The sequence below is a fragment of the Rutidosis leptorrhynchoides genome, chromosome 10, assembly GCF_046630445.1.
Source record: "Rutidosis leptorrhynchoides isolate AG116_Rl617_1_P2 chromosome 10, CSIRO_AGI_Rlap_v1, whole genome shotgun sequence".
In the NCBI taxonomy this organism is placed as follows: domain Eukaryota; kingdom Viridiplantae; phylum Streptophyta; class Magnoliopsida; order Asterales; family Asteraceae; genus Rutidosis; species Rutidosis leptorrhynchoides.
Window position 1 is genome coordinate 291,995 of NC_092342.1, and position 23,006 is coordinate 315,000.

General features: G+C 34.6%; 1 protein-coding gene across 1 annotated transcript in view; it reads left to right on the plus strand.

Moving 5' to 3' along the window:
- LOC139872656 (uncharacterized) overlaps positions 1–20,916 on the plus strand; it is a 96,059-nt gene extending 75,143 nt beyond the window's left edge. The window contains exons 5-11 of the mRNA XM_071860577.1: positions 19,134–19,476; positions 19,651–19,824; positions 19,887–20,008; positions 20,157–20,212; positions 20,303–20,511; positions 20,647–20,867; positions 20,909–20,916. Coding sequence (XP_071716678.1) covers positions 19,134–19,476; positions 19,651–19,824; positions 19,887–20,008; positions 20,157–20,212; positions 20,303–20,511; positions 20,647–20,867; positions 20,909–20,916 — 1,133 coding nt within the window. The remainder of the gene's footprint in view (positions 1–19,133; positions 19,477–19,650; positions 19,825–19,886; positions 20,009–20,156; positions 20,213–20,302; positions 20,512–20,646; positions 20,868–20,908) is intronic.
- The last annotated feature ends 2,090 nt before the right edge of the window (positions 20,917–23,006 follow it).

Here is a 23,006-nt window from a genome sequence, read left to right on the forward strand (position 1 = left end):
TTGGTCTTAGAGAACCAGAAAATTTGCATTAGTGTGTCTTATCGAGTTTGTTAGGATGCATTAGTGAGTCTGGACTTCGACCGTGTTTTCTTTAAAAATGATTGCTTAACATTTTTGTTGGAAACTATATATTATTAACATGTATATATTATGTGATATATTAACCTCTTAACATGTTTGATATTGTGTGATAGATGTCTACCTCTAGCACAAATCCCATTGACTCACCTAATAATAACGAAGAGTTGAATATATTTTGGACTGATTCACAAGTTCCTGAAGAGGAACCGGAAGAAGAATCAGAACCGGAAAAAGAATCAGAACCGGAAGAGGAGGAACCGGAGGAGGAAATAAAACCGGTGGGGGAAATAATAAAACGGTCAACCAACTGACCAAGGTTAATTATGATCAATGGTGTTTCCGCCAAGGAAGCAAAATATTGGGAGGATTACCAATTCTCCGATAAATCGGATTCCGACGAGAATTCCGATGATGTTATAGAAATTACCCCAACTGAATTTAAAAAAGCAAAAGAAAATAATAAGGGAAAGGGCATAAAAATAGAGAAATCTAATTCCAACCCCGATGAACTTTATATGTATCGTCAACCCCCGAAGTCCTTAAGTTGTAACAATGACCCGGGAACCTCTAAACCGCCAGGTTTTTCTAAACCGTTGTGGAAAACGACAGCTAGTATTAGGGGAACATCATATATCCCTAGAAACTTGGCCAAACGAACCAGAACCGAAGAAGAAGAAACGAGCGAGTCGGAATAAGATAGTTGTATTCGTGTGGTGTAATATATGTAATATAGGGTGCTTATGCTTTATGATATATGTAAAAATTGCTTGTATAAATAAGTATTTTTTTTATGAATCTAACTCTTGTCTATTTTACAGTTTAAAAACACAAAATGGATAGACAACCCAATATTTTAAGAGACCTACCCGGAGACAAGATTGATGAAATCTTGTCTAGAGTCGGTCAGAATTCCTCGGCACAACTATTTAAGGCGAGATCAGTTTGTAAGACATTCGAAGAACGTTCCAAGAATGTCTTGGTTTATAAGAGACTTTCGTTTGAAAGATGGGGGGTATCACATTGGGAAACCCATAAGTTACGATGTGTTTACTTTGACGCATATATTGCGGGGAACCCAAATGCTATTTTATGCAACGGGTTAAGAAATTATTTTGACTCAATGTATCCGAATATAGGACTTCATGATTTAGAAAAAAACGGCTAACATGCAACATAAAGAAGCATGTTATGCTTATGGGTTAGTAATGTCCGCTTCTCACCAAAGTGAGAAAAAGAACATCGGGCTACAACTATTAAACAAAACGTTCCCACAAGTGACGGAGTCGATAATTGGGGTAAGAAATGAGGTTTTTAGGTTATTACGAGACTGTTGGTCATTACGTAACCTTCGCCCTTTTGACGACGTTACAACACGTTGTCATACTATCGGTCACAACGGTTACGTTCCGCAAGACCAAGGATGGGAAGTGGTATTAGTAAAACCAGAATGCATGACTTGTTTCTGGACGTATGAATTACGTGTCTTTATTGCCTTTGCTGAACGCCTTATTTATTAACTAGAATTATCTTCGCAACTACTTTCTATCAAAGTTTTATGTGCTATATTTCATGCTATATGTAAAATAGCGGTATTGTAAGTTTGCAAGTTATTGTATAAAGGTTTGAATATGATTTTTTTTTTTTTGTGATTAGTTTTTCATATAGAATTGTAGTAGTTAAAATGGTATGTTAGCTACTTAGTATGAACTTAACGGGTAGGTACTACCCGAATTAAAGAGTATAAAACGCTAATATGAAGAAAGAGCTTTTATAAATAAGTTCATATTACGCTACGAAATACTATTGACTACTCTTGATATTCTATATGATTAACTCGTTTCATTTGACTATTTTGAAGGAAATAGCACCGACTACTCGACACACCTTGAATATGAGTGAAGAGGAATTTCGCGCCTTTCTTGCTTCAAACATAGCCGCAGTACAGGCTGCGCTACATACCAACAATAACCTTGGATCTAGCAGTACAGGAAATCGTGTAGGATGCACCTACAAAGAATTCACTGCCTGCAAACCTTTGGAATTTGATGGAACTGAAGGACCGATCGGATTGAAACGGTGGACCGAGAAGGTCAAATCGGTGTTTGCCATAAGTAAGTGTACTGAAGAGGACAAAGTGAAGTACGCTACGCATACCTTCACAGGTTCTGCGTTAACATGGTGGAATACCTATCTAGAGCAAGTGGGACAAGATGATGCGTATGCACTACCATGGTCAGCATTCAAGCACTTGATGAACGAGAAGTACCATCCCAGAACCGAGGTCAATAAGCTCAAGACAGAACTTAGAGGGTTACGAACCCAAGGATTTGATATTACCACGTACGAAAGACGATTCACAGAATTGTGCCTATTGTATCCGGGAGCGTTCGAAGATGAGGAAGAGAAGATCGACGCGTTTGTGAAAGGATTAACGAAAAGAATCCAAGAAGATATAAGTTCACACGAGCCCGCCTCCATACAATAGGCATGTAGAATGGCTCATAAACTAGTGAACCAGATTGAGGAAAGAATTAAAGAACAGACGGCTGAAGAGGCCAATGTGAAGCAAGTCAAAAGAAAGTGGGAGGAAAATGGTGATAAGAATCACCAATACAACAACAACAGCAATTACAATAATAATCGCAACAATTATCCCAACAATCGCAACATCAATCGCAACTACAAAAAACGGCCCAACAACAACAACAACAACAACAACAACAACAACAACAACTACAACAATCATCCCAACAACAATAACAACCGCAACAACAACAATAATAAGAAGCAGCTATGCCAAAGGTGTGAAAGTCTCACTCGGGGTTCTGCACCAAATTTTGCAACAAGTGTAAAAGAAATGGTCAAAGCGCGGTGAAGTGTGAGGTCTACGGACCAAGGGTTAACAGAACGAAAGGAACAAATGGTGTCGAAACGAGTAATGGCGGAGCAAGTAGTGTCGGAGCAAGTTATGCCAATGTAGTTTGTTATAAATGTGGAAAACCGGGCCACATTATTAGAAATTGCCCGAACCAGGAGAACACGAATGGACAAGGCCGCGGAAGAGTTTTCAATATTAATGCGGCAGAGGCACAGGAAGACCCGGAGCTTGTTACGGGTACGTTTCTTATTGACAATAAATCTGCTTACGTTTTATTTGATTCGGGTGTGGATAGAAGCCATATGAGTAGAGATTTTTGTGCTAAATTAAGTTGTCCATTGACGCCTTTGGATAGTAAATTTTTACTCGAATTAGCAAATGGTAAATTAATTTCAGCAGATAATATATGTCGAAATCGAAAAATTAAACTGGTTAGCGAAACATTTAAGATTGACTTGATACCAGTAGAGTTAGGGAGTTTTGATATGATAATCGGTATGGACTGGTTGAAAGAAGTGAAAGCAGAGATCGTTTGTTACAAAAATGCAATTCGCATTATACGAGAAAAAGGAAAACCCTTAATGGTGTACGAAGAAAAGGGCAACACGAAGCTACATCTTATTAGTAATTTGAAGGCACAAAAACTAATAAGAAAAGGTTGCTATGCTGTTCTAGCACACATCGAGAAAGTACAAACTGAAGAAAAGAACATCAATGATGTTCCCGTCGCAAAAGAATTTCCCGATGTATTTTCGAAAGAATTACCGGGATTACCCCCACATCGATCCGTTGAATTTCAAATAGATCTTGTACCAGGAGCTGCACCAACAGCTCGTGCTCCTTACAGACTCGCACCCAGCGAGATGAAAGAACTGCAAAGCCAATTACAAGAACTTTTAGAGCGTGGTTTCATTCGACCAAGCACATCACCGTGGGGAGCTCCTGTTTTGTTTGTCAAGAAGAAAGATGGTACATTCAGGTTGTGTATCGACTACCGAGAATTGAACAAACTTACCATCAAGAACCGCTACCCACTACCGAGAATCAACGACTTATTTGATCAACTACAAGGCTCGTCTATTTATTCAAAGATTGACTTACGTTCCGGGTATCATCAAATGCGGGTGAAAGAAGATGATATTCCAAAGACTGCTTTCAGAACACGTTACGGTCATTACGAGTTTATGGTCATGCCGTTTGGTTTAACTAATGCACCAGCTGTGCTCATGGACCTTATGAACCGAGTGTGTAGACCATACCTTGACAAGTTTGTCATTGTTTTCATTGATGACATACTTATTTACTCAAAAAATGACCAAGAACACGGTGAACATTTGAGAAAGGTGTTAGAAGTATTGAGGAAGGAAGAATTGTACGCTAAATTTTCAAAGTGTGCATTTTGGTTGGAAGAAGTTCAATTCCTCGGTCACATAGTGAACAAAAAAAGGTATTAAGGTGGATCCGGCAAAGATAGAAACTGTTGAAAAGTGGGAAACCCCGAAAACTCTGAAACACATACGCCAGTTTTTAGGACTAGCTGGTTACTACAGAAGGTTCATCCAAGACTTTTCCAGAATAGAAAAACCCTTTACTGCACTAACGCATAAAGGGAAGAAATTTGAATGGAAGGATGAACAAGAGAAAGCGTTCCAGTTATTGAAGAAAAAGCTAACTACGGCACCTATATTGTCATTGCCTGAAGGGAATGATGATTTTGTGATTTATTGTGACGCATCAAAGCAAGATCTCGGTTGTGTATTAATGCAACAAACAAAGGTGATTGCTTATGCGTCTAGACAATTGAAGATTCACGAACAAAATTATACGACGCATGATTTGGAATTAGGAGCGGTTGTTTTTGCATTAAAGACTTGGAGGCACTACTTATATGGGGTCAAAAGTATTATATATACCGACCACAAAAGTTTTCAACACATATTTAATCAGAAACAACTGAATATGAGGCAGCGTAGGTGGATTGAATTGTTGAATGATTACGACTTTGAGATTCGTTACCACCCGGGGAAGGCAAATGTGGTAGCCAACGCCTTGAGCAGGAAGGACAGAGAACCTATAACGATCCGTTCCTAATCCATTCGGACAACATCCATATCGATTACAAACGAATTATAATAGTTGATAACATCGCGAGGTATTTGACCTCTATATGATACATTTTACAAACGTTACATTTATTCTTAAAAAGACAATCTACCATTACATCAAAATTGACATGTTCGTCTAACATTTCCCAAAATTCAAATAACTAAATTTTAGCTCTTAATGATCTTCAATGACTCGAATGCAACGTTCTTGTATCATGACTTAAATGGTCCCAACTAGTATCCTTTATATGAGCTAATGCACAGCGGAAGACTTAATTCGTACCTGAGAATAAACATGCTTAAAAGTGTCAACCAAAAGGTTGGTGAGTTCATAAGTTTATCGCAACAACAGTTATCAAAAGTTTCAATAGACCACAAGATTTCATAGTTATAAATATCTGTACACTCGCAAGTGTATAAAAGCATTCTAAGTGGTTGAGCACTTGGTAACCATACTTAACATTTAATCACGTCGCATATTCCCTTTAATATATATAATCTTACTACACTGTACCAAAGTGTAGTCGCTTTAACGAAGTACTGTGCAACCGTTGAATACTGGTCGTCCAGTCCGGTTGGGGTTGTCAGGCCCGATAGATCTATCAACAGGATTCGCGTTTACAATACAGCTGTAAATATTAGTTACCAAGCTACAGGGAAGTATGCAAGTGGTACAACTCAACGTAGAATGTATTTTAAGTACTTGTGTCTATTTCGTAAACATTTATAAAAGCATCGCATGTATTCTCAGTCCCAAAAATATATATTGCAAAAGCAATTAAAAAGGGAGCAAATGAAACTCACCAATTGTATTTTGTAGTAAAAATACATATAACATCATTGATAACTTATAAGGTTGGCCTTCGATTCACGAACCTAATTAATTATATAATTTTATATCGATTAATATCTAAATAACGATTAAAGTCAATTTCTAGTGTACCAATCCTAATGCTCGAGACTAATTTGTAAAAGTTAACAGAAATTCATTTGACTCAAAATGGACTCCAAAAATTTATACCTGAATAAATATAGTCATTTTATATTTTAAATATTTAACAAAATTTATTTATAGTAAATAACAATACTTGTTAATAAATAATATTTTATATACAAAAATATATCAAATTGATGAATTAATATTTTATAATAATAATATTTCCTTAAAATGATAATTTTATTAATAAATTGATAATTTTCATAATAATAATTTAATAACAATAACAAAAATGATAAATTTATAATTTTGTTGATTATAATAGTTAAAGTAATATTTTGACAATTTTTGACAAAATTATTAATTGTTTTTAAAATAATATTTTTAATAAAGATAATAATTAATAGTTTTAATAATAATAATAATTAAAATAATAATTTTACATTTGTTGTAAAAATATTAGTTACTAAAAATTTTAATAACCTCGATGGTAGTGTTTATAATAATAACAACAATTTTAACAACGACGTAACATAAAAATATTCATTTTTAATAATTTGTACGAAAGTTCAATTGGCTATAACTTCAAATCTGTCCGTCGAATTCATTCGACATCTAAATGAAAAGTTTATAGTTTTTCGCCACCTTTCCAAAAACATATTATTCATATACCTTATTTCAATCACAAGAGTAACTAATTCAGATTCTATCCTAAAAATATATTTTAACAAAAAAAATTGATATAAAAATATACACGATCCTAATTTCTCGAGCACTAGTCAAGGATACACTAAAAGTAAATAAAAGTTAAGTTTAGAGTGCTCACGTATCAATATTGAGATTCAATATTGCAGGATATTATTTAGACACAACGGAGATGATAAACACTAGTTTGTCTCACGAGCAAAACCCCCGATCCATACCCATAACTTCCACAGCTATGACCCATAATCTTCTTAATATTATCCCACTCATGAAATTAGTTTTGGAACACTTGGGCGGAACCCCATCATAGGATTTTTGTATAAATTTTAGAAATAACACTGATAATTTCCCTCAAAAATAATACTAATACTAGTAATATGAATATTGATACTAATAATCTTAGTAATCTTGATTAGTAATAATAATAATATTTTTAATTTATTTATTTATGTGAGTATACGGAGTAATAAATATATGTGTGTGTGTTGGTGTTTGATGAAAAATGAAAAAAAAAAAAAAAATGAAACGTACAAGCCTTTTTAAAGAAATTTTCGTACCTACCCACTTTATTTTGGCAAAACATTACACGATTCGTGTAGATGGGTACACGATTCGTGTAAGGTATAGTCACAAAAGTTGTAGATTTTTGAGTTACGGTCGTTTGGACACCAAGATCACCCTTTTTCGAGTCCGAATGAATTAGTTATGATTTTTCTCGTGCAAGTGCGCAGGTTTAGTGATTTCCAAAGTTTTAACTTAAAATCATGTGATGAAATGTTGTAGTCTTTTGGTGCTTATTAAAAATCTTTATTTTATTAAAATGACTCGTTAATAATTTGACAAAGACAGTTTCAGATATTTATAAAATTTATATTATCTTTTACACTTGTCGATAATTATAGTAATCTTATATCGAAACCTGATATTACATATCTAATATCTTGTTAACGTTATCAGTTAATAAATATATATCATACATACACATAATGTTCGTGAATCGTCAGGCTTGGTCAAAGGTAACTAATCATTCCAATATAGATTTCAGACTTTCTAAACTCAACATTAGGGTTTTTGCTTATCGTGTCGGAAACATATAGAGATTAGAGTTTAAATTTGGTCGGAAATTTCCGGGTCGTTACAGTACCCACCCGTTAAAGAAATTTCGTCCCGAAATTTGTTAGAGGTCGTTATGGATAACAATAGGAATGCTTTCATGACGAATATGTAGTGATAACAAAGTTTTATCATTATTAGATATAGATAAAACATTTCGATTATGTGAAGCGTACTAGCGAAGCTAAAAGGGAGTGAAATGAGTAAATATAGAATTGTTGTAACCGATGACATGATTATGATTGATTTCCGGAATTTAAGGGTTTCGAGAAAAATCTTATGTAATAAGATTTGGCTTTGCGGCGATCAGGATCTTCTTTGATTTAAGGCAGCAATCTGTTTTGATTTCTTTGTCGAACATCTCACTATAAATTTACCTCCTTCTTTTCCTTACTGCCCACACCTTCTATTCTTTCTCTTTAGTTTCTACTTTAAGACATTCACTAAAAATGCTCCATCCCATTCTAATCCTTGTTATATTTCTAACTTTCATATCTTTCATTCTTCTTTTTCATCTATCACCAGAAGAATCTATTTTCTTTTATCCTTTCCTTGGAATTATAATGTCTTTAATTCTCCCGTGCCTTTACGTTGCCATACGTATTGATATGCACGGTTTGTAGTTTCAAGGTTGTGGTTAGGTTTTATATCTTCCCGTCCTCGAACCAAGCGAATAATGATCCGAATTTCGTAGGTATGAGATTCAGAATGAACATAGATATTGCTCTTAGAAAGAAATGGTAATGGTATGATTTTGATTAGTAAAAATTACCAGAATATTTTGGGAAATTAGAACTATCAGGGTGATACGTTCTAATATGTTTGAAGATTGTATAGAATGTAAGAGCCGCGTAACATGGCACATGAGGATGGTACTGTGAATCATCACATTTCATTAAAAACTTATCATAACTTAATGTAATATAATGAAGTTGATCAAGTTTCATTATATTATACTAATTTATGCATCAGTTCTCAACACTGCTTCAGAACATTCTTATTTTAACCTGAAGGTTTCAGAATTTAGAAACTAACACAGTTTCTTTTACGTTGTAACGTAGATATTACGGAGGAATGAATGATTTCAAATAAGGATAGCTTCGAAAACATCTTCAGAAATATTGAGGATATTTATAATGAATGATATGATAATGTTTTAGAATTTCTAATGTCGAAGGATGATGATGAAGATTGACCCGTAAGGGTTTAGATTCGGAAGCAAGGTGTTTGCTATGGAATTGTCATGATTCTTTTATGTACAAGTTTAGTCCTTGTAATTTGTTCAGAGTCTCCTTCACGATTTGCTCAATCCGGTTTTCAGTACCAAATTTTCTATCGAGCATTCCTAACACTTCCTCTTTTTATCATCAAGTTTTGGTCATTATGACTGTCTTACAACATGTTGCTTCGTCGGTATTTCAAGAACTACTTCATAGTTCAAGACGTTCTTCAGAAACTTCACATTCGGGGTATGAAGTTCTTAGAGATAATATCATAAGTATAGATGAAGAAATTCTGCAAGATTTTCAAAATACGAATTGCGGATTCCGTCCTAGGAATGTCAAGCTGCTGGTACATCTGCTGATAACGTTGTGAATTATAAAAGATTCTTCGGTGGTAACGGCGAAAGAACAAGGTATAGATTTCGAGATTATAGTAGGAGTAGTCTTACTGAGAAGCCAAAGTGGAGCTGTGACAAAATTAGCTTCTTGAAAAGGAATTGTAGGGTTGTTTTGCTAATGAATGACGGAGGATTCAACACAGTATGTGTTAAACTTATGAATTTGGTTTCGAGAGTTTTCCGGCGTATAAATCTTTGCTTCGGTAGACGAGGCGCGGCGGTTTCGACTTCTCGATCGAAATGTTTTCAAGAATCATGAAAGGATTTGAATACGAATTGTAATCGTCAAGATACGAATGAGGTTTGAGATAAAATCAAGTGGCAAACTTGAAGAATTGTTTAGTTTCATATGTTATATTCTATATTTTAATTCATTTTACTTGTCCATAGTTAGGAGTCTGTTAGTTCGATTGTCCAATAATACAATAGTTAAATAATATATATATATTATAATATTCGAATTAAATAATACATATCGTGACCCGTGTACCGGTCTCGGTATTGATCACAACTCAAACTATATATATAGATGGGTCGATATGATAAATCGAAACCTTGTATACGTGTCCCGTTATATAAAGTGCGTAAAATAAATAAATGTATATCATGACCCATGCACCGGTGTTGTCTCAGAATTAATCCGACGTGTTGCGTACATGTGTCCCGACAGTAGTACAGTGCGGAAATTAAAATTGCGGGAATGTAAATTGCGGAAATGTAAATTGCGAGAATGTAAATTGCGAGAATATAAATTGCGATAAATTAAATGTTAATCAGTTAGCTGGGAACAGTTAGCCGGAACAGTTAGCGTGAAATCCTTAATAGATTTTCAATTAGTTAAATCGTGTGTTTCTAACAATTTTAATATATCCAATGTTTTCTTCATTATGCCACTTGTTGGATTCTGATAAGTCAAAATCCGAATATGAAATGAGAATGGTTATTCTGGGATGAGCGGATACGAATACCGGTGGTTGCGAGTAAAATAATAGATGACCGTTGAATCAGATTCAAAGAATGTACAGTGTACTTATTAATGTGAATTCTAAATATTCCTCGGGTGCTACCCACCCGTTAAAATATTTTCATCATTAACAGTTTGTACGAAAGAAATTTTTAATTACAATCTTTATGAAAATATACTTGCATATATATTTTCATCGGATGTAATTATGGATTTAATGAGTAAAGAAAATATTATACTCATTTGATTTACTGTTGGCACTTGATTTCATGATCTCTGAACATTAGAGATTACGTAGTTGTCATGTTAAACGGAAGTAAATGAGGTAGGACGTAAGGCGAAGGTAATCGATGTCGAACGAAAATTTAGTAGATGGAACGATACGTAGAACGGTGACTATACTCATGGTATAGTTTATGACGTTGAGGTTTATGACGCGACTGTGGCTGCTGCTGGTGTTTGTAACCGTCACACCATATTTTCCATTGCTGTCACACAAACGCGAAGTTTATTAACTTATACTTGTACACCGGATTGATTGGCGATTGAAGCGAGCGGATGTATAAAATTCGGAATATGAGATAGTATATAATTATGATGAGATATCCGTAAAAAGGAGAAAAGAAATGGTTTCTCGAACAGGTTCGTCGGTAAGTGTTTCAGGTTTATCGCCAAAAGAGTAATTTAGTGGATGGAAAGGTTCTTCAATGTGAAATGATTTCCGGATGTCGTATGATATTCTAACTATATAGAATATCTATATATATTACCAAAGATTTCGTAGTCTTCAAAGAAATTTACGGCGTGTATCAGGCAAATCTAGGATGCGCTAAGATATGAATTTCGTCTATACACTATCGATGCACTAAATGCAGTAAGACGTGTCTAGGCTTAAGAATGCTAAGCAGGCAATTCCCTAAAGATGATAAGCAGATGATTTCCGACTAATGTGATAAGCAAAACTTTTTGACAAGCAGACACGGTCAAAGTCCAGTCTCACTAATGTATCCTAACAACCACCAGTTAGACACACTAATGGGTGACCTGGTTCGCTAAGACCAACGCTCTGATACCACCTATAACGATCCGTTCCTAATCCATTCGGACAACATCCATATCGATTACAAACGAATTATAATAGTTGATAACATCGCGAGGTATTTGACCTCTATATGATACATTTTACAAACGTTGCATTTATTCTTAAAAAGACAATCTACCATTACATCAAAATTGACATGTTCGTCTAACATTTCCCAAAATTCAAATAACTAAATTTTAGCTCTTAATGATCTTCAATGACTCGAATGCAACGTTCTTGTATCATGACTTAAATGGTCCCAACTAGTATCCTTTATATGAGCTAATGCACAGCGGAAGACTTAATTCGTACCTGAGAATAAACATGCTTAAAAGTGTCAACCAAAAGGTTGGTGAGTTCATAAGTTTATCGCAACAACAGTTATCAAAAGTTTCAATAGACCACAAGATTTCATAGTTATAAATATCTGTACACTCGCAAGTGTATAAAAGCATTCTAAGTGGTTGAGCACTTGGTAACCATACTTAACATTTAATCACGTCGCATATTCCCTTTAATATATATAATCTTACTACACTGTACCAAAGTGTAGTCGCTTTAACGAAGTACTGTGCAACCGTTGAATACTGGTCGTCCAGTCCGGTTGGGGTTGTCAGGCCCGATAGATCTATCAACAGGATTCGCGTTTACAATACAGCTGTAAATATTAGTTACCAAGCTACAGGGAAGTATGCAAGTGGTACAACTCAACGTAGAATGTATTTTAAGTACTTGTGTCTATTTCGTAAACATTTATAAAAGCATCGCATGTATTCTCAGTCCCAAAAATATATATTGCAAAAGCAATTAAAAAGGGAGCAAATGAAACTCACCAATTGTATTTTGTAGTAAAAATACATATAACATCATTGATAACTTATAAGGTTGGCCTTCGATTCACGAACCTAATTAATTATATAATTTTATATCGATTAATATCTAAATAACGATTAAAGTCAATTTCTAGTGTACCAATCCTAATGCTCGAGACTAATTTGTAAAAGTTAACAGAAATTCATTTGACTCAAAATGGACTCCAAAAATTTATACCTGAATAAATATAGTCATTTTATATTTTAAATATTTAACAAAATTTATTTATAGTAAATAACAATACTTGTTAATAAATAATATTTTATATACAAAAATATATCAAATTGATGAATTAATATTTTATAATAATAATATTTCCTTAAAATGATAATTTTATTAATAAATTGATAATTTTCATAATAATAATTTAATAACAATAACAAAAATGATAAATTTATAATTTTGTTGATTATAATAGTTAAAGTAATATTTTGACAATTTTTGACAAAATTATTAATTGTTTTTAAAATAATATTTTTAATAAAGATAATAATTAATAGTTTTAATAATAATAATAATTAAAATAATAATTTTACATTTGTTGTAAAAATATTAGTTACTAAAAATTTTAATAACCTCGATGGTAGTGTTTATAATAATAACAACAATTTTAACAACGACGTAACATAAAAATATTCATTTTTAATAATTTGTACGAAAGTTCAATTGGCTATAACTTCAAATCTGTCCGTCGAATTCATTCGACATCTAAATGAAAAGTTTATAGTTTTTCGCCACCTTTCCAAAAACATATTATTCATATACCTTATTTCAATCACAAGAGTAACTAATTCAGATTCTATCCTAAAAATATATTTTAACAAAAAAAAAATTGATATAAAAATATACACGATCCTAATTTCTCGAGCACTAGTCAAGGATACACTAAAAGTAAATAAAAGTTAAGTTTAGAGTGCTCACGTATCAATATTGAGATTCAATATTGCAGGATATTATTTAGACACAACGGAGATGATAAACACTAGTTTGTCTCACGAGCAAAACCCCCGATCCATACCCATAACTTCCACAGCTATGACCCATAATCTTCTTAATATTATCCCACTCATGAAATTAGTTTTGGAACACTTGGGCGGAACCCCATCATAGGATTTTTGTATAAATTTTAGAAATAACACTGATAATTTCCCTCAAAAATAATACTAATACTAGTAATATGAATATTGATACTAATAATCTTAGTAATCTTGATTAGTAATAATAATAATATTTTTAATTTATTTATTTATGTGAGTATACGGAGTAATAAATATATGTGTGTGTGTTGGTGTTTGATGAAAAATGAAAAAAAAAAAAAAATGAAACGTACAAGCCTTTTTAAAGAAATTTTCGTACCTACCCACTTTATTTTGGCAAAACATTACACGATTCGTGTAGATGGGTACACGATTCGTGTAAGGTATAGTCACAAAAGTTGTAGATTTTTGAGTTACGGTCGTTTGGACACCAAGATCACCCTTTTTCGAGTCCGAATGAATTAGTTATGATTTTTCTCGTGCAAGTGCGCAGGTTTAGTGATTTCCAAAGTTTTAACTTAAAATCATGTGATGAAATGTTGTAGTCTTTTGGTACTTATTAAAAATCTTTATTTTATTAAAATGACTCGTTAATAATTTGACAAAGACAGTTTCAGATATTTATAAAATTTATATTATCTTTTACACTTGTCGATAATTATAGTAATCTTATATCGAAACCTGATATTACATATCTAATATCTTGTTAACGTTATCAGTTAATAAATATATATCATACATACACATAATGTTCGTGAATCGTCAGGCTTGGTCAAAGGTAACTAATCATTCCAATATAGATTTCAGACTTTCTAAACTCAACATTAGGGTTTTTGCTTATCGTGTCGGAAACATATAGAGATTAGAGTTTAAATTTGGTCGGAAATTTCCGGGTCGTTACAGAACCCATTCGAGTAAAATCTATGAATATAATGATTCACAATAACCTTACTACTCAAATAAAGGAGGCGCAACAAGGAGTTTTAAAAGAGGGAAATTTAAAGGATGAAATACCCAAAGGATTGGAGAAGCATCCTAATATTCGGGAAGACGGAACCCGGTATAGGGCTGAAAGGATTTGGGTACCAAAATTTGGAGATATGAGAGAAATGGTATTTAGAGAAGCTCATAAAACCAGATACTCAATACATCCTGGAACGAGGAAGATGTATAAGGATCTCAAGAAACATTTTTGGTGGCCGGGTATGAAAGCCGATGTTGCTAAATACGTAGGAGAATGTTTGACTTGTTCTAAGGTCAAAGCTGAGCATCAAAAACCATCAGGTCTACTTCAATAACCCGAAATCCCGGAATGGAAATGGGAAAACAATACCATGGATTTCATCACTAAATTGCCAAGGATTGAAAGTGATTTTGATACTATTTGGGTAATAGTTGATCATCTCACCAAATCATCACACTTCCTGCTAATAAGAGAAGAAGACAAGATGGAGAAGTTAGCATGACTGTATTTGAAGGAAGTCGTCTCCAGACATGGAATACCAATCTCTATTATCTCTGATAGGGATGGCAGATTTATTTCAAGATTCTGGCAGACATTACAGCAAGCATTAGGAACTCGTCTAGACATGAGTACTGCCTATCATCCACAAACTGATGGGCAGAGCGAAAGGACGATACAAACGCTTGAAGACATGCTACGGGCATGTGTTATTGATTTCAGAAACAGTTGGGATCGACATCTACCGTTAGCAGAATTTTCCTACAACAACAGCTACCAATCAAGCACTTTATGGTAGAAAGTGCAGGTCTCTGATTTGTTGGAGTGAAGTGGGGGATAGACAGATTACGGGTCCGGAGATAATACAAGAAACTACCGAGAAGATCATCCAAATTCAACAACGGTTGAAAACCGCCCAAAGTCGACAAAAGAACTACGCTGACATTAAAAGAAAAGATATAGAATTTGAAATTGGAGAGATGGTCATGCTTAAAGTTGCACCTTGGAAAGGCGTTGTTTGATTTGGTAAACGAGGGAAATTAAATCCAAGGTATATTGGACTATTCAAGATTATTGATCGTGTCGGACCAGTAGCTTACCGACTTGAGTTACCTCAACAACTCGCGGCTGTACATAACACTTTCCACGTCTCAAATTTGAAGAAATGTTTTGCTAAAGAAGATCTCACTATTCCGTTAGATGAAATCCAAATCAACGAAAAACTTCAATTTATCGAAGAACCCGTCGAAATAATGGATCGTGAGGTTAAAAGACTTAAGCAAAACAAGATACCAATTGTTAAGGTTCAATGGAATGCTCGTAGAGGACCTGAGTTCACCTGGGAATGAGAAGATCAGATAAAGAAGAAATACCCGCACTTATTTCCAGAAGATACGTCAACACCTCCAACTGCTTAAAATTTCGGGACGAAATTTATTTAACGGGTAGGTACTGTAGTGACCCGAACTTTTCCATGTTTATATATATTAAATGAAATTGTTATTTACATGATTAAGTGTTTCCAACATGTTAAGCAATAAAACTTGTTAAGACTTGATTAATTGAAATAGGTTTCATATAGACAATTGACCACCCAAGTTGACCGGTGATTCACGAACGTTAAAACTTGTAAAAACTATATGATGATATATATATGGATATATATATATAGTTAACATGATATTATGATAAGTAAACATATCATTAAGTATATTAACAATGAACTACATATGTAAAAACAAGACTACTAACTTAATGATTTTGAAACGAGACATATATGTAACGATTATCGTTGTAACGACATTTAATGTATATATATATATATCATATTAAGAGATATTTATACATCATAATATCATGATAATATAATAATTTAAAATTTCATTTGATATTATAAACATTGGGTTAACAACACTTAACAAGATCGTTAACCTAAAGGTTTCAAAACAACGCTTACATGTAACGATTAACGATGACTTAACGACTCAGTTAAAATGTATATACATATAGTGTTTTAATATGTATTCATACACTTTTGAAAGACTTCAAGACACTTATCAAAATACTTCTACTTAACAAAAATGTTTACAATTACATCCTCGTTCAGTTTCATCAACAATTCTACTCGTATGCACCCGTATTCGTACTCGTACAATACACAGCTTTTAGATGTATGTACTATTGGTATATACACTCCAATGATCAGGTCTTAGTAGCCCATGTGAGTCACCTAACACATGTGGGAACCATCATTTGGAAACTAGCATGAAATATCTCATAAAATTACAAAAATATGAGTAATCATTCATGACTTATTTACATGAAAACAAAATTACATATCCTTTATATCTAATCCATACACCAACGACCAAAAACACCTACAAACACTTTCATTCTTCAATTTTCTTCATTTAATTGATCTCTCTCAAGTTCTATCTTCAAGTTCTAAGTGTTCTTCATAAATTCCAAAAGTTCTAGTTTCATAAAATCAAGAATACTTCCTAGATTGCAAGTTTACTTCCAAGTTTTCTAAATCCATTCCAAGTAATCATCCAAGATCAAGAAACCTTTGTCACTTACAGTAGGTTATCTTTCTAATACAAGGTAATAATCATATTCAAACTTTAATTCAATTTCTATAACTATAACAATCTTATTTCGAGTGGAAATCTTACTTGAAATTGTTTTCGTGTCATGATTCTGCTTCAAGAACTTTCAAGCCATCCAAGGATCCTTTGAAGCTAGATCTATTTTTCTCATTTCCAGTAGGTTTATCCAAGGAACTTGAGGTAGTAATGATGTTCATAACATCATTCGATTCATACATATAAAGCTATCTTATTCGAAGGTTTAAACTTGTAATCACTAGAACACAGTTTAGTTAATTCTAAACTTGTTCGCAAATAAAAGTTAATCCTTCTAACATGACTTTTAAAATCAACTAAACACATGTTCTATATCTATATGATATGCTAACTTAATGATTTAAAACCTGGAAACACGAAAAACACCGTAAAATCGGATTTACGCCGTAGTAGTAACACCGCGGGCTGTTTTGGGTTAGTTAATTAAAAACTATGATAAACTTTGATTTAAAAGTTGTTATTCTGGGAAAATGATTTTTATTATGAACATGAAACTATATCCAAAAATTATGGTTAAACTCAAAGTGGAAGTATGTTTTCTAAAATGGTCATCTAGACGTCGTTCTTTCGACTGAAATGACTACCTTTACAAAAATGACTTGTAACTTATTTTTACGACTATAAACCTATACTTTTTCTGTTTAGATTCATAAAATAGAGTTCAATATGAAACCATAGCAATTTGATTCACTCAAGACGGATTTAAAATGAAGAAGTTATGGGTAAAACAAGATTGGATAATTTTTCTCATTTTAGCTACGTGAAAATTGGTAACAAATCTATTCCAACCATAACTTAATCAACTAGTATTGTATATTATGTAATCTTGAGATACCATATACACGTATACAATATTTCGACCAATCATGTCGACACATCTATATATATTTCGGAACAACCATAGACACTCTATATGTGAATGTTGGAGTTAGCTATACAGGGTTGAGGTTGATTCCAAAATATATATAGTTTGAGTTGTGATCAATACTGAGATACGTATACACTGGGTCGTGGATTGATTCAAGATAATATTTGTCAATTTATTTATGTACATCTAACTGTGGACAACTAGTTGTAGGTTACTAACGAGGACATCTGACTTAATAAACTTAAAACATCAAAATATATTAAGTGTTGTAAATATATTTTGAACATACTTTGATATATATATGTATATATTGTTATAGGTTCGTGAATCAACCAGTGGCCAAGTCTTACTTCCCTACGAAGTAAAAATCTGTGAAAGTGAGTTATAGTCCCACTTTTAAAATATAATATTTTTGGGATGAGAATACATGCAGGTTTTATAAATGATTTACAAAATAGACACAAGTACGTGAAACTACATTCTATGGTTGAATTATCGAAATCGAATATGCCCCTTTTTATTAAGTCTGGTAATCTAAGAATTAGGGAACAGACACCCTACTTGACGCGAATCCTAAAGATAGATCTATTGGGCCTAACAAACCCCATCCAAAGTAACGGATGCTTTAGTACTTCGAAATTTATATCATATCCGAAGGGTGTCCCGGAATGATGGGGATATTCTTATATATGCATCTTGTTAATGTCGGTTACCAGGTGTTCACCATATGAATGATTTTTATCTCTATGTATGGGATGTGTATTGAAATATGAAATCTTGTGGTCTATTGTTACGATTTGATATATATAGGTTAAACCTATAACTCACCAACATTTTTGTTGACGTTTAAAGCATGTTTATTCTCAGGTGAATACTAAGAGCTTCCACTGTTGCATACTAAAATAAGGACAAGATTTGGAGTCCATGTTTGTATGATATTGTGTAAAAACTGCATTCAAGAAACTGATTTCGATGTAACATATTTGTATTGTAAACCATTATGTAATGGTCGTGTGTAAACAGGATATTTTAGATTATCATTATTTGATAATCTACGTAAAGCTTTTTAAACCTTTATTTATGAAATAAAGGTTATGGTTTGTTTTAAAAATGAATGCAGTCTTTGAAAAACGTCTCATATAGAGGTCAAAACCTCGCAACGAAATCAATTAATATGGAACGTTTTTAATCAATAAGAACAGGACATTTCAGTTGAGGCCTCTGTTTAGAAGGTACTTTGTTCATTGCCTGGGTGATGGTGCAGACACTAATTTATGGTTTGATAATTGGCATCCTGCTGGTCCATTATGTCAGTATATCAGAAAGAGGGATATTTATGCTTCTAGGCTTAATCTAAAGTGTACTGTTAAAGATATGATGTTTAATGGTGAGTGGTCGTGGCCTGCTGACCTCCTTGAAACTCATGGTGAGCTATTATTGTCTTATAAGCCTATTTTGAAAATGGGTACTAAAGACTGTATTCAATGGCTTGATAAGAATGGCACTTTGGTGGATTTTAGTACTTCAAGAGCATGGAATGATTTGAGACATTTTAATGATGTTGTTCCTTGGCATAAGGTGGTGTGGTTCTCTAAAAGTATCCCTAGGCATGCTTTTATTGCTTGGGTAGCTTTTAAATAGAGACTTACAACTCAAGATAGAATTGATAAATGGGACTTGCAATCTGGTCAACTCTGTTATCTTTGTGGTCAAACTCAAGAGTCTCATGACCATTTATTTATTTCTTGTCCTTACTCATCTGAGGTATGGAAATATTTTAGGTCAAAAGCTGCTATGGATGATTTGATTGACTTGATTGTTGATGGTAATGTTTCATGGATTGAATTCATTCTCAAATTAAGTGCAAAATCTTGTACTAAGTCAATATGGAGTGTGATTAGAAGGCTTGTTGCTTCTGCTGTTATATACCATTTATGGCAAGAGAGAAATGCAAGGTGTTTAAGGACACTAGAAGTGGCCATAATGTGTTATGCAAGAGAATTTTTGATGTTGTTAGATTGAGGTTAATTGGCCTTAAAATCAAGCCTAGTGCTCAATCTGTCTCAGCTGCTGCTATTTGGGGTTTCACTGTTTCCAGTCATCTAAACAGTGGCTCTAATCATGATGTTAATCATGGAGGTACAACTTAACTATGTTCCTTTTATAGTTAATAATATCTCTGTTATTGAGATTAGTTATTGGGTTGTGGTGATTGTGGTGCAACTAAACAGCCCTTTGTATTATTGTTATTATTTGACTTTTAAAAGTCAAACTTGCTATTTTGTAGATGCTACAGTGTGGACTTTGGTGAGCTTAATTGCCCAAAGGCACTGTAGCTGGAAGGTCACTCGTGGGTTGAAATATCAAATTTTGATAATGTGGTGGTGTTGTAGTGCCCATTTTCATTATTTTGTTTATTTTGACTTTTTTGAGTTGACCGGGTTCTTTTTCTGTTATGGTGGCAGTTTGATGGATAGTTGGCTTGGCTCCAACTATCTATGTTCTAGGTTGTATTGCATTGTGTTTTCATTAGCCCTTGTGATCCCTAGCACATGTTATGGTTTGGTGGTTGTTTCATGGTGGTTGTTTGTTCTTGATGGTTTGATTGTTTGTTCATGGTGGTGGTCTGATAATGGTGGCTTGTTTACTGTCACTTAGTGGTGGACTGATTTTGATGATTCTTATGGTGTTACTATTGACAAAAGATGCAAGTTTTTAAAGAAATCATATAGTGTCACTTGGTTTTGTATTGTGGATGTGGTGTATTATTTTGGCAGGTTTCAAGTGCTTTTGTCCATTTCTGCTGTTATGAGGATAAGGGATGCTAGTATTCTTTTTTTGGCTCAAGTTTTGAAGATCAAGATTCAAGTGAAGGTGCTTAATTTATCTGTCTTTTTAGTGCTCGGTTATGAAGTAAAGACTAGAGATTTTGAAGTACTCAAGATCCAAGATCTTAAAGATTTGAAGTTTTTTGAAGTCATGGATGTGAAGATCTCAGGTATAATTTGTCATTTTATTTATGATTGTGATCTTTTGCAGATTGGTAATTGTGGTATTCTTAATTTGTATTGTCATATACTTTGGTATTGGTGGATGTTTAGGTTAAAGTCTTTTTGATTTTCCTAGGCATTTTGATTATCGTATAGATTTACATTTTGAAGTAGTGTAGGTTTATTGTCAAAGTGTTAGGGGGGTGATCACTTCAAAACACCCTCCTCCATGTATTTATTTTTATGATCTAATAAAATTTTGCCAGGGTACCGTCCCCTTTTCCTAAACCCTAACCCCAAACTCCCAACCCCCAAACCCCCAACCCCCAAACCCCTAAACCCCAAACCCCTAAACCCTAATACCTAAACCCTAAACCCTAACCCCTAACCCCAAACCCTAAAACCCTAAACCTTAACCCCTAGACCCTAGACCTTAGACCCTAACCCCTAAACTCCAAACCCCAAACCCCTAAAACCCTAAACCCTAAACCCCTAACCCTAAACCCTAAACCCTAAACCCCCAACCCTAAACCCCCTAAACCCTAAACCCTAAACCCTAAACCCAAAACTCAAAACCCAAAACCCAAAACCCAAAATCCCAAAACCCTAAAACCCTAATACCCTAAACCCTAAACCCGAAACCCCAAACCCCAAACCCCAAACCCTAAACCCCAAATCCCAAAACCCCAAATCCTCAAAACCCCTAAACCCTAAACCCTAAACCCTAACCCCTAACCCCTAAACCCCTAACCCCTAAACCCTAACTCCTAAACCCTAAACCCCTAAAACCCTAAAACCCTAAACCCTAAACCATAAACCCTAAACCCTAAACCCCTAACCCCTAACCCCAAAACCCTAAACCCTAAACCCTAAAAACCCTAAAAACCCTAAACCCTAAACCCTAAACCCCAAACCCCAAACCCTAACCCCCAAACCCCAAACCCCAAACCCTAAACCCTAAACCCTAATCCCTAAACCTTAACCTTAAACCCTAAACCCTAACCCTTAACCCCTAACCCCTAAACCCTAACCCCTAAACCCCAAACCCTAACCCCTAAACCCCTAACCCCTAACCCTAAACCCTAAACCCAAAACCCTAAAACCCAAAACCCTAAACCCCTAAAACCCTAAACCCCTAAACCCCTAACCCTAAACCCTAACCCCTAACCCCTAAACCCTAATCCCTAATCCCTAAAACCTAAACCCCTAACCCCTAAAACCCTAAAACCTCAAACCCCAAACCCCAAACCCTAAACCCTAAACCCCAAACTCCAAACCCTAAACCCTAAAACCTAAAACCCTAAACCCTAAACCCTAAAACCCTAAAACCCTAAAACCCTAAACCCTAAAACCATAACCCCTAAAACCCTAAACCCTAAACCCTAACCCCTAACCCCTAACCCCTAAAACCCTAACCCCTAAACCCCTAAAACCCTAAAACCCTAAACCCTAAAACCTAAACCCTAAACCCCAAACCCCAAACCCTAAAACCCTAACCCCTAAACCCCTAAAACCCTAAAACCCTAAACCCTAAACCCTAACCCCCCCAAACCCCAAACCCTAACCCCCAAACCCCCAAAACCTCAAACCCCCAACCCCAAACCCTAAACCCCAAACCCCAAACCCTAACCCCTAACCCCTAACCCCTAAACCCTAAACCCTAACCCCTAACCCCTAAACCCAAACCCCAAACCCCAAACCCCAAACCCCTAACCCCTAAACCCCAAACCCTAACCCCTAAACCCCTAACCCCTAACCCTAAACCCTAAACCCAAAACCCTAAAACCCAAAACCCTAAACCCCTAAAACCCTAAACCCCTAAACCCCTAACCCCTAAACCCTAACCCCTAAAACCTAAACCCCTAACCCCTAAAACCCTAAAACCTCAAACTCCAAAACCCCAAACCCCAAACCCTAAACCCCAAACTCCAAACCCTAAACCCTAAAACCTAAAACCCTAAACCCTAAACCCTAAATCTAAAACCCTAAAACCCTAAACCCCTAAACCCTAAACCCCTAACCCCTAAAACCCTAAAACCATAACCCCTAAAACCCTAAACCCTAAACCCTAACCCCTAACCCCTAAAACCCTAACCCCTAAACCCCTAAACCCCTAAAACCCTAAAACCCTAAACCCTAAACCCTAA